Here is a 12,608-nt window from a genome sequence, read left to right on the forward strand (position 1 = left end):
ATACCGAGGGACATTTCCCTCGGAATATACCGAGGGACATGTTCCTCGGAATATTTCGAGGAATATGTCCGTCGGTATATTCCTATCAATCGATGTATATATGTCCAAAAACGCATCGATCGATGAACGTCCGAGGAAATATCCCGACGAAGTTCTCCCTCGGTATATTCCGAGGACATTTCCGACAAACTACTCGGAAGTTTGTTTCCTCGGAATTCCGTCGGAAAATTCCGAGGGATTTCCGAGGAAAGAAGAAATTCCGAGGAATTATTTCCGACGACTTGTTTCGTCGGTATGTCGTCGGAATAACGATATTCCGACGAAATTCCGATGATTTTTTCTCTCAGAATCCTTACTGTTTTCTTGTAGTGAATGTTTCTTCAGCTTATGCAAGAGAAAGATGAGTTTTTGTGAGGGTTGGATTTTTTTTTCTAGAAAGGAGATACTCAAAGATTGTTAAGGTTGGTTTAAAGAATTATACTACCTTCCTTTTCTGATGTAGAATTTTCGTAGATAATTCATAATGATTCCGTATAAAACTACTTATCAAATATCTTAAGAAGATTTGTGAGTTTAGATTTTTTTTTTGTTTTAAAAAGACAGTAAACATATTGTGCTTGGTTTTAACTTTTAAAACAGCTTCATGGGTTAGGGAGAGAATTCATGGATTGCTTAACTATGACGCTGTGAAATGACAACCTGTATGCGGCTGCTCCTTGTACTGGAGAGCAAAGCCATTGTAATCCTCGGAACTCTTTATTATGATTAGGTTTGGTGCAAGCCGGCCATGGGCACAAGCAGTAGAAGCAATAGCTTCTGGCTGCCGATTAATATGTAATATGTCGTCCATAATTTTTTTAAATGTGTCTTTACTCCAGTGGTAGAGTAGCCCTCGTATATGTTCCTGAACCAGGGTTTGAACTCTCCTACAAACATATTTTTTTTTATTTTCGGTCATTTCCCATTTTTGGCTCCTAGCATTTAGACATGCATTGTATATGTTGAACGAAGATAGAATGAAGCTATTATTGAGAAAGATGACTGGTAATAACGTTTTCATTTAGACAATAATACCATATCAAAACAACATTTTCATTTAGACAATAACATCATACCAAAAACATAACTGTCATTGAGATTACAACCGTTTGATAGAGGATTCAGATACAAGTTACTTGACAACAATATCATATATTAGTCACATTCGTGAAAGAGTGATGGACCTTACAAAAAATAACTTGGCTGCTAAACTCATTCAGCCTTCTACGTCCCATTGGTCCACTTGTGTCAACTGCTAATCCATAGATAGGGAGACCTCTTCCAACAACAGGTTCTTCGTCTCCTGGTAACAAAGGAACCTCTTTTTGAAGCACCAAGAGTTGATATATGAGGTTTGGAAAAATCAGGTTTGTGTCCCAGTCTGTTTTGCGGGTCATCTCGATCACTTGGTCATACACAAGATGACCAAAGTTAATCTTGTTACGATTGGCAACAGCATATAGAAGGTGGAGTCGGTTTTTGATCATTGAATCAGAGTCAGGACCTGGAAGCCAATTCAACTCACAAACACGGTATATATCTTGGAAGAGATTGAGCAAAGCATTGAGATTGAATCCCGTCCATCCGGAGCATTGGCCTCCAGTGAGGTGTGAGATGGCCTGTTTCAGATCAACTTCTTTCCACTCAAAAGAGTGTTCGACAGATGGGGTCATCATCAATCGGTTGATCACCGAAGGGTAAACTGAAATACATACCCCCGAATAAGAGCACCCTCATCGTTGAAGGGTTTGTTTGAGATAAACTCTTTCACAACACTAGGACAGAATGGATGCACATGCATCACTGTGTAAGACCATCCTATGCTATCGATAATCCTGAACACATAATCTAAAACAGGATCCTTAGGATGTAAAGAACCCTGAACTACAAAGCCTCGGAGACAAAAATAACGATACCCGATAGCGGCTTCCTCATTATGATGACGGCGAGAATATCCTCAGATGTTCGGAACGGTATTGGCGAATAACAGTCGGCTTCTTTGGAGACGACCGTCGAACGATATGAACGGAACTTGAGATCGGAAGTGATAGTGCTCTCCGAATGAATAATCGACCTCACTGAACCTCCGACGTCTAGATCGATCAGTAGAAGAACAACTTTGTTCAGTCATGGCGGATGAGATTCGATGAGAAGACAATAGAGAGATAGAAGAGGAAGAGTCTCGAGTTTCCCTCGTTAAAAGGATGAAGAAACACTCAAACTTTCTGAATTGACGTTATTGACAATTTCCAGTGGCTTCCGGCTCCTGATTATATGTAATAAGTCGGGCATAAATTTTCAAAGTGTGTCTTTACTCTAGTGGTAGAGTAGCCCTCGCATATGCTCCTGGACCAGGGTTTGAACTTCCCACCAACGTATTTCTAATTTTCGGCTATTTTCCATTTTTGGACCGGAAGAGCTAAGCGATATTGTAAACAAAAAAAAATATCTAATGTACGTAAAGGTTTAATGTTGTAGTTGTAATATATAATAACCTTAAAAAAATCAGAACATGAAAAAAGTTCTGGAAATGACGGTTTAATAGCCGAAAATTATTTTTAAAGCGGTGACGAATATAGAGAGAATTATTGTTGAGACTTCCGCTCAAAGGCTAGATGACCACTTCATGAGTAATTACTAACTTTGTTTTTCCGGATGAAGCTTTGTATGAGATCAATAGTGCTGTCACAGTAAAAGCGAGTAGCCGGTGTTGAGGCGAGTATCAGTTTTCCTGTAGTCATGTAAGAATGAAAAGGTTGACAATGTGAATCAGACTTAATGATATCATAGTATTTTTTGTTTAATACGTTTATCATGTTCTTATCAAACCGAAAAGTCGGTGTAGAACTCAAACTAAACCAATAATCTATTTAACCGGATATAAGACAACTCGAAGTGTAAATTCTATGCTGTCTAATAATTGAACACTGTATAGTTCTAGCCCTAAACAGAGCAGACACATTGTCCATTAACGTCAAGCGGACCATTTTTGATCTGCAGAAATATGTGAATATATATAAGTTGTCCTTCCCTAAATTTTAAATAAAGGGTTTGGTTTAATGTATCTTTCGGTACCTGTTTAGTACTAGACCAATTACGACTTCTGTTGTTGCCCTCGCATTTTTGATATTGCTACCTTGAAACATTCTTATTTGTCCAACCACATCTGAGATAATGGTTGTATTGAATGTCAAGTTTTTTTTTTAAGAAGTAACCAAAATAAGTGGCCGTTTACCTGGTAAGTAATTGGTAGCAGTGGCTAGGTTGATCAACTGTTTGTATAGGAGGGGATGGAATGTGTTGAGAGGCATCATCAGGATTTCTTCCTTGTTGATGTGGTGATTTGAATAATGTATTGCTGAGTAGTGAGCCTGTATCGATTAGTTTTTTCTAGGAGTGAAAAATACTGAATTTGATATATCTCGTTTTCTTGCAGCACCTGAGCTGTTTCTTCTGAAAGTGTCTTATCAAGCTTTCCTTCATATGCCTCGCCCTATTGGTCATAATATATGATATAATCATTTGTGTTGGGATTTTACTTGTTTTGATATAGTAATAGAGTTATCATATACCCTTGATGTCAATACAAAGGAATGATGTACCAAGAAACTGGTTTTTATTTTTGTGATTGAAAGTCCTCCGCATACACAAATACGAACCAATTTTGGTGACATTGTCAACTCCTTTCCTCTGATAAGATAAGAGGAAACTCATTATTTATATGGGGAATAATTAGAGATTATGAGATCACCCAATTTGATATTAGATGTGACTACAACAATTATCATCCAAATAAGTCATATGCCGAGAAGACTCTATGCTGCGTTTCTTTCTCATTTTTTAAAAACATCAGTAACAATAACCTCATGAAACTCCTAGTTTTTTTGCTTAAACCAAAAGCTAACTAAATAAGTCTCTATCTGTTGTTAGACAACTGGAATTTATTAATGAGATAAAGCTTCAAACATAACATCCTCTTTAGTATATTTGTATCATTCGCTAGAAACCCAGAGTAAGCTTCAGGCCAATAACATCATATAAAATTAACGATTCACATGTATTAAGAAACCCAGAGTAAGCTTATATGTCGAATACAAATTTTATTTTAACAATACCTGTTTGCTGAGCAGGGAAGAGTCGGAGAGAAGCTTTTGGGTTGAGGAAAGTGTTGGAGATTTACGGCTTAATATAATTAGATGGATTGAGTGGTCCTTTTTCCAATCAGCGATTATTGCTTATACGTAACTGCGGAAAATTTCCTAAAGAGGAATATCCTCAACATAGAGAATTATCCATTTGAAAATGTTTTTACTTCATTAATTAAATTCCCTATTTTTTTGCTTGTTTTTTTTTCAGTTGCATTTATGAAATATCCTAAAACGAATAAAATTCTCTAATTTTTTAGTTGTCTTTTCAGTTACATTAATGAAATATGTTTAAATGAATTTAAACTTCATATTTTATTGTTTGTCTTTTTCAGTTACCTTAATGAAATATCTTTAAATAAATTTGGACATAATGTTATTTAATCAACCGAAAAAAACTCATGAGTTATCCTTACGTGCATAATTTTAATAATGGAGATTTAAAAAAACGTGCATCATTAAAATGCTACCTAAAACATGCATCACTAATATATAACATGCATCAATAAAACTAGAATTTGACTCACACAATTGTACGGATATTATTTTCAGTTGATTAAATTTAAAAATAACTATTTCTTCAAAACATATTTAAGAATGACTATGTTTTTAAAAATTATATGGTATTATTTGCTCATAACTCATTTTTTCATTTGCTAAATTGTCAGAAAGAAAATTTTAGCATAATATAACTCAGTTGTCATTTGCTAAATTTATAGTTTTTATTTATAATTTTTATTATTTAATTATAATATTTTCATTTTATATTTGAAAGATAAAATAAATTTTCTTTCAAACAATATTTTTTTAATGTATTTTTTAAAAAATAATCAATTTAAACTGTTATTATCATTGAATATAACTATTTTTATCATAATTTGAATTTTTGTTTACATCAAAACTTATAAAATGATAAATTAAACTTAGGATAATATTTATTTAAAATGTAATTTTCAAAATTTTCAAACAAATTCTAAAAATATTTTTTAAATATTTTGTTATAATTTTTAAAAAAATATTGAGTTGCATTTCAAATAAAAAGGTAAAGATATTAAAAATATTCTAATTAAAATATGTAAAATTTAATATAGTTTTAAGGAAATGGTCAAAATAAAAAAAAACACATAAAAAATCATGATTTTTGTTAACTGGGCGGATCATTATTTATATGATATCACACACGAAAGAAAAATTTATGTTTTACAATTCCCCTAGACTATATTTGCGAAGTGATTTTGCCACATGTCCTTTATACAATCAATTTCACAAAACAAATATGACATGACTACTAAAATTGATGACATGTCTTATAGCTTAATATGACATGGAAAATTGTATTTAACGTACATTTATGTTTTTGGTAAACTTTTTAAAACATGGTAATAACTCATATACTACATTTAATGTCAATTTATATTTTTGAAATTTATTTTAGAATATGGTAATAACTTATAAATCATCATTAAAATATATATATTCAAATATGACATTATAAATTTCAAAATATAATTTAGTTATATATTTTTTAATTATACAATTTTATTTACATTTTTTACGATCCCCTAGACTATATTTGCGAAGTAATTTTCTCACATGTCCTCATTATAATCAATTTAACAAAACAAATTTGACATGACTACTGAAATTGATGACATGACTTCCAAAAAAATATGACATGAATAATTTTATTTAATATTGATTTATATTTTTGATAAACTTATTAGAATATGATAATAATTCATATATTACATTGAATATTGATATTTCTTTTTGGTAAATTTTTTTTAAATATGGTAATAGCTCATACATCATCTATTCCCGTAAACTATATTTCCGAAGTGATTTTGCTTCATGTCCTTTATAAAATTAATTTCACAAAACAAATATGACATGTCTACTGAAATTGATGACATGTCTTATAGCTTAATATGACATGGAAAATTACATTTAATGTTCATTTATATTTTTGGTAAACTTTTTAAAATATGGTAATAACTCATATACTACATTTAATGTCAATTTATATTTTTGAAATTTATTTTAGAATATGGTAATAACTCATAAATCATCATTAAAATAAATATATTCAAATATGGCATTATAAATTTTGAAATATAATTTAGGTATATATTTTTTTAATTATAAAATTTTATTTACATTGTTTACGATACCCTAGACTATATTTGCGAAGTGATTTTGCCACATGTCCTCTTTATAATCAATTTAACAAAACAAATATGACATGACTACTGAAATTGATGACATGGCTTCCAGAAAAATATGACATGAATAATTTCACTTACTGTTGTTTTATATTTTGACAAACTTATTAAAATATAGTAACAATTCATATATTAAATTCACCTTTGATATTTCTTTTTGGTAAACTTTTTTAAAATATGGTAATAGCTCATACATCATCTATAAAATAAATATATTCAAATATAACATTTCAAATTTTGAAATATTATTATTTTGTATAATTATACAATTTATATTATTAAAGCTTTAAAAAATTTCTACAACTTTAAAAAAAATTAAATATCTAATCGTAAGATCGTTAAATTTTATAAATATTGTTTAGGGTAAATTTTTGATAATTATACAATTTTATATCATTTTTATTAGTTTGATACAAATTGATTAAATATATATCAAATCTATATTAAATATTAGTAAAAAATAGTAAAATCTATAATATTTAATAAAATTTATTTTTAAATATAAGTTAGATTTAAAAAAGTTCTTTACCGCACATGGTGCAGGAAAACACCTAGTATCTAATTAACTCTATATACTCATTTTTTATATTTTTTTAAATGATATCACACATTCGTAAAAAAATAGATAGTTTAAGATGCAAAAAAAAATATTTACTTAATGAATATAATATGAACGAATATAACAAATACGTCATTTAATAAAATAAATAATTAAAAACTGAAAATTCATACCCGCGCTGGTGCGCTGATCAGAGTCTAGTCTTTATTATTTGGGTAGTCGATTTTATAAGATTATCTCGTTTTTTTTTTATAAAATCTATAAATATCTACATTTTTATTAAGTAATGGTGAGGTAGATATGATCCACATCAACAAAGGTCATGGCTGCACCTTAGAGAGTTTAGACCCCCTGTTCCAATGAGCTCGTGTAATCAAGATCCATGACCTAATAGATGTATAATCAAACTCGTATAGCCAGTGTGTGATATGATCCACATCAACAAAGGTCATGGGACGCCATCAAGAGATGGATAAAGGACTGCAATGTCTGAGGCATATATATATATATGGCATCACCGAATGCAAAAGAGAGATCGATGATCATGTGTATGAGTCCATGAGTATATTCTGGCCGATGAGCCATAATTTGATAAAATTGTAAAGCTCCTTGCAGCAATGATCAATGACCACATCATGATCTTGGACACTCATGGAACGAGTTGTGGACATGTATAAACAATGTCTATAATTCAAACATGGATCGATCCGTATGGTCGATGGTAGTGAGAAGAAGAAACTCACACCATCCGTACTTTATCATCATCACGGATCATAATAGCCAAAGGGAGTATCCGTGAACTTATGAAGTTGAAGTCTATGACTCAGCATGGATCAATTAAATTAAGAGTATGATGATAATAGAAAGATCAATGGACAAAGGCATTGGTACATGTCCGAGTGGTACACATCCGTGTAGTAAGACACCGGATCATAGTCTCATAACCTGAGATCATTAATTCACATTATCATGCTCGGAATATTGTCCATGAGTATGCTTAGTTTGTCCGACCAAAGCATAAGAACAGTCGATGGTAGACGATCACGTCTAGACATGGACACGTTTTGCAAAAGATCCATGCATACATGATTTGCAAAAGATTCGAGGACAATGTGGTTCACATTTATCAGCTCATCTATTTCAATAAGACACACGATGTCAAAGGACATGAGAAAGGACGTAAGAGGTCGAAGTGGTCTAATCACGGTACAAAAATAAAACTGGCCGATTCCTCACCTGCATGTTCAGGACAGTTCACGCATCTGATGCGTAGACTAAAGAAATTCCACTGAGCTTCACATCAGGGGGAGTAGTGCGTGTTGTACTCTTTTTCTTTCATCATGGTTTTGTCCCACTGGGTTTTCCTGATAAGATTTTAATGAGGCAACATAAAGCGCATTACAATTCCTGAATGGTTATGGCATCCAAGGGAGAGTGTTATAAATCAATTGGTGGATGTCCATAACTGGCCCGGTCTATAACCGGCCCATACAGAGAGAGACAGCCCAACTATAGAGAGAGAGAGAGAGTTGGCCACAGCAAGGAGAGAGAGAGAGAGAGAGAGAGAGAGAGGGCTTGGAGAAAAAGGAAACCGTCTTTCATTTTACTTGTAATTGTTATCTTTTCATTATTATGTATTAATAATTTTCCTAATCCTAGTGAGTTTAGGTTTTTGATACTTTCTTTTTTACTTATCTTGTTATCCCTATATAAGGGAACACTTATTCATTAATGAAACAGAGAAATATTCAGACCTAAAACCTTCATTTTACAACATTTTCAAACATTTTTTTAGGATTAAAAAAAAGAAAATTTCTAAAATAATTACTACTAAATATTTTTTAATAATATTTTTACTATTAAATAATTTTTAAAATTAGTTTTTATCAAAATTAGTTTTTATTATCTTATTATATTTACTTTAATTATTATATATGTAAACACATGTCAAAATATTATAAGGAAAACTATTATGAAATAGTATTTTGGAATTATTTTCTGATTAGGATTTAAAAAAAAAGAAAGTTACTATTAAATAATATTTTAATTACTTTTTAATAAAATTCGTTTTTGTTAATATCTTAATATATATATATATATATTTAGTTATGATATAGATTAACACATGTCAGATTCTTAAAATATATAATTGCAATGTGTCACGATCATGTTAATTAAAATTTTTGAAGAACTAAACTTTTAGAAAAGAAAAATTCTATTAAATAAATGGTATTCAATTATATTTTCATTAAAATTTTAGAAAAGGAAAATTATATTAAATAAGTTGTTTTCAAATATCTTTATAGGATTTTGGAAAAATAAAATTTCTAAAATAATTACTACTAAATATTAAAAAAACATTTTAACTATTAAATAATTTTTAAAATGAGTTTGTATCAAAATTTGTTTTTATTATCTTATTATATATATGTTTAATCATTATATATTTAAACACATGTCAAAATATTATAAGGAAAATTATTATCAAATAGTTTTTTGCAATTATCTTTTGATTAGGATTTTAAAAAAGAAAAGGTCGCTTTAGGGTTGAAATCTCTTATGGAGAGGCAAGTGCGGACGTGTGTGCCTATATCCAGGAACCAAATATAGAAAACCGATGACAATAATTCATATAGAAACCGAAAACTAATCTTTTTTAAGAACAGCCTAAATAATAATCGTTTGTTTATACCATTACTTGGTCAAGAAGGTTCCCTTCACCATTTATCTAATAAATTTACTATAACCCTAATTAGGAATTGATCTAAAACTCTCATTCCTAAATGATTCTAATCTATATCTATAAATCTCTATCTTATTCTAAGACAACCAAAATTATAATAAATTGAAGTTTTTATACCTGCATAATCATTCAGTGATGGGATCACGGAAGCGAACTTATGACTGACATACTCAATGAAACCGGGAAATAGATATCATGGTAACTAAGCATGTGTTCCATGAGATCAGCCGTGTCATCCGTTAGATGACCATTACCAGTTGTCGAGTACCTTATGGAGAAGTTTATCTCTGTATGATTGGTATTTATCCTCTTAATCTTGATGGTAAGCTGTCTATCCGGATCCGTGATTGCAGGCTCTATATCCGAGGAAAACGAATAGGAAACATGTGGTTGATGATTCATGGTGATTATCCAAACCAAGAACTCTATGCGTACTGGGGATTTCTCATTCTTTTATGGTGCTAAGTGTTGGGGTAAGTTGATTGTCTATTAGTGTTCCGTAACGGCTGTACGTTTTGCGTTTGGTCTTCATGTCATGAGTTAATGAAAGTATGGTGTTGTCTTTGAAAATATAACTCTTTTCTTCTCTTTCTTTTTATTGTTTGATGCGCACATCTCTCTTCTTGTGGGTATGGTTTTGTCTGGATATGATCAAATTCATAGATTACGTATAACCTATGAATCAAATTCTGTTTTTACCATTTTAAAAATTCTAAACTTGGATATGTTCTGTTTTTTTGATTTCATGTCTCAAATAGGAGTTTGTAATGATTATAGGAAGTTTAGATCCTTCACAGCCTGAGTCAGCTACATTTGCTTTGTTGTTTTATGTATTCTTCTTACAGGCATGACTACTCAACGAATGGACAATCTACTTAAACCCTAAACATAAAATGACCACTAAATTCTTAAAAAAAACATGCATAAGATTTAACAACATTAAAAAGATCAAACATAAACACTAAGCAAAACTCAGTAAAATATAAGTATAACCAAAAGATATTATAACCAAGACAGTTAAAATGCTGCCAAGACAAACTCGAAAATAAAATGAAACAAAGCATAGTCCTTTATTAAACCAAAATCAGTTCTTAAAACTTATTAGCCAATGAAACAAAGCATAGTCTTTCAATAAACCAAAACCAGTACTTAAAACATATTCACCACATTTGGCACGCTTAGCTTCTCCTGACTCAATCCCATCAGAACTCATTTTTCCCACTTCATCTGCAGCTTCCTCATTCTCAATGGAAGGACCATCCTCGTGATTACCCATCTGCAAAGTTTCTTCGGCGGAATGAGCAATCATGTTTTCTTCTAAGTTGCCTTCGGGTGCTGGAGCTTCAGGAGGGAGTACCTTTGTGACAGTCAAAGCTTGGGTCGTGCCTTCCAAATTGTGTTTTGAAACCTTGACATTGAACTTGTGAGTTTGTCCAATGGTACCAATCAGAGCTTGTGGCACCGGGATCACATGATCATCTCCTACGTTCTCATTGGCCTAACATAAATTTAAACACTTATGAGAATGCATTTGAAAGCTATATGATGGACAGGTTCGTAATTACCTCAAAGTAGCTCTCAACCAATTTCGATGCTGGCTTCCCAGTCAACTCACGCCCAGCGTCACTAAGAAGCACAAAAAACGCTTGATCATTGTTATCATATACAGAGAGCTTCGTGAGACACCTGTGACAGAAGAATATTAATAATGGATGACAAATGCGTGGGTGTAACAAAAACTATTGAACTCTTACTCTGCAACACCAGCAACTTCAGCTTTCCCACATTTCTTACACATAAGCGTGGTAGGCCCTTTGGTTGCCTTAGTTTTGCACCCACCATAGGCGATATAATACCACGCAGAACCATGCACAACATCATCAATGGTGGCTGTGCACTCAAACCAAGCAACCTGTGTAATTGTAGATTTACATAAATAACTAAGGCCAGCACAATGAATGTGTAAAACGTATGAGTGATTATACCTTTGCTCCTTCTTTCTTGATGTAGGAGAATAGTTCTCCTATAGTAACTATCTCAGCCTTGGTGACAATTTCGGCATTAACCATGTTAGCAACATCCGATTTTGAGCTCAACCTGAAGTAAAGGTTCCCCAAAAATTATGTAAGTCAAAGCTTCCAAATGCTTATGCAACTAAGAAATAATTACTAAGTCAGATAATCCCTGGTTGGTTGAACATCCATGTCAAAGAACACACGCGAAGATGACATAAAGGATAGAGCTAGCGCGCCTGTAGCACAAGTAATGTTATCATACCAAACAAAAATAAATTATCACATCGCAAAGGTGAAAACAAATCTCACTCAACAACTATCGTGACTAATCTATGTTCTTCACGCATTCTATTAACATATATAAACAATAAGCAAAGATTTGGAATTACTAACCTCCAAATCGTTTCGGGTTGACAGTGGTCACCATAATAACACTCGGAGTGTTTTCATGTGCCTTAAACTTCTCACAGAGGTCAGTGGCAGCCTTGTCCCATAGATAGAGCTTCATCACATGACCACTGCAACAAACCAAAACTCATGAGATCAGTGAAATTGTATAGGCATAGATCAAAAACATGAAGAATAACTTACTCATGTGTTTGAACATGAACCAAAATTTTGCCTTGTAGAAGCTATCTCGACTTCATCACAAGACTGTCATTCAGAGTCTGCTCATTCACCAGTTTCATGTGACCAACATAATCTGCAAGAAAATTAAATATAACTTAATACTCTATATACTAAATAAACCGAGAACCCATGAAACAAACCTAAACAACTAAGATCGAGACATAACATCATCCAAACCAATCAAGTGCTAAACCATAAAATCTGGTGGAATCTTACAGTAAAGATCCCCCTTGAGGTCAGAGACCGCTTCAAATT

At 32.0% G+C, this 12,608-nt stretch overlaps 1 protein-coding gene across 1 annotated transcript; it reads right to left on the reverse strand.

Moving 5' to 3' along the window:
* Positions 1-10,792: 10,792 nt before the first annotated feature.
* LOC106333878 lies at positions 10,793-12,391 on the reverse strand. The gene is made up of 7 exons (XM_013772268.1): positions 12,315-12,391; positions 12,117-12,241; positions 11,694-11,959; positions 11,463-11,620; positions 11,274-11,394; positions 11,066-11,206; positions 10,793-10,984 (listed from the first exon to the last, which is right to left on the reverse strand). The coding sequence occupies exons 3-7, from the start codon at positions 11,775-11,777 to the stop codon at positions 10,793-10,795; spliced, it is 696 nt and encodes a 231-aa protein (XP_013627722.1). The 5' UTR covers positions 11,778-11,959; positions 12,117-12,241; positions 12,315-12,391.
* Positions 12,392-12,608: the final 217 nt, after the last annotated feature.

Source organism: Brassica oleracea, chromosome C1 (assembly GCF_000695525.1).
Source record: "Brassica oleracea var. oleracea cultivar TO1000 chromosome C1, BOL, whole genome shotgun sequence".
Taxonomy (NCBI): Eukaryota; Viridiplantae; Streptophyta; class Magnoliopsida; order Brassicales; family Brassicaceae; genus Brassica; species Brassica oleracea.

Coding starts and splice junctions, on each gene's coding strand:
- LOC106333878 (XM_013772268.1), bottom strand. CDS start 11,777: ATGGTTAATGCCGAAATTGTCACCAAGGCTGAGATAGTTACTATAGGA. Junction 11,621..11,693: donor TCAAGAAAGAAGGAGCAAAG/GTATAATCACTC, acceptor ACAATTACACAG/GTTGCTTGGTTTGAGTGCAC. Junction 11,207..11,273: donor TGGTTGAGAGCTACTTTGAG/GTAATTACGAAC, acceptor AATTTATGTTAG/GCCAATGAGAACGTAGGAGA.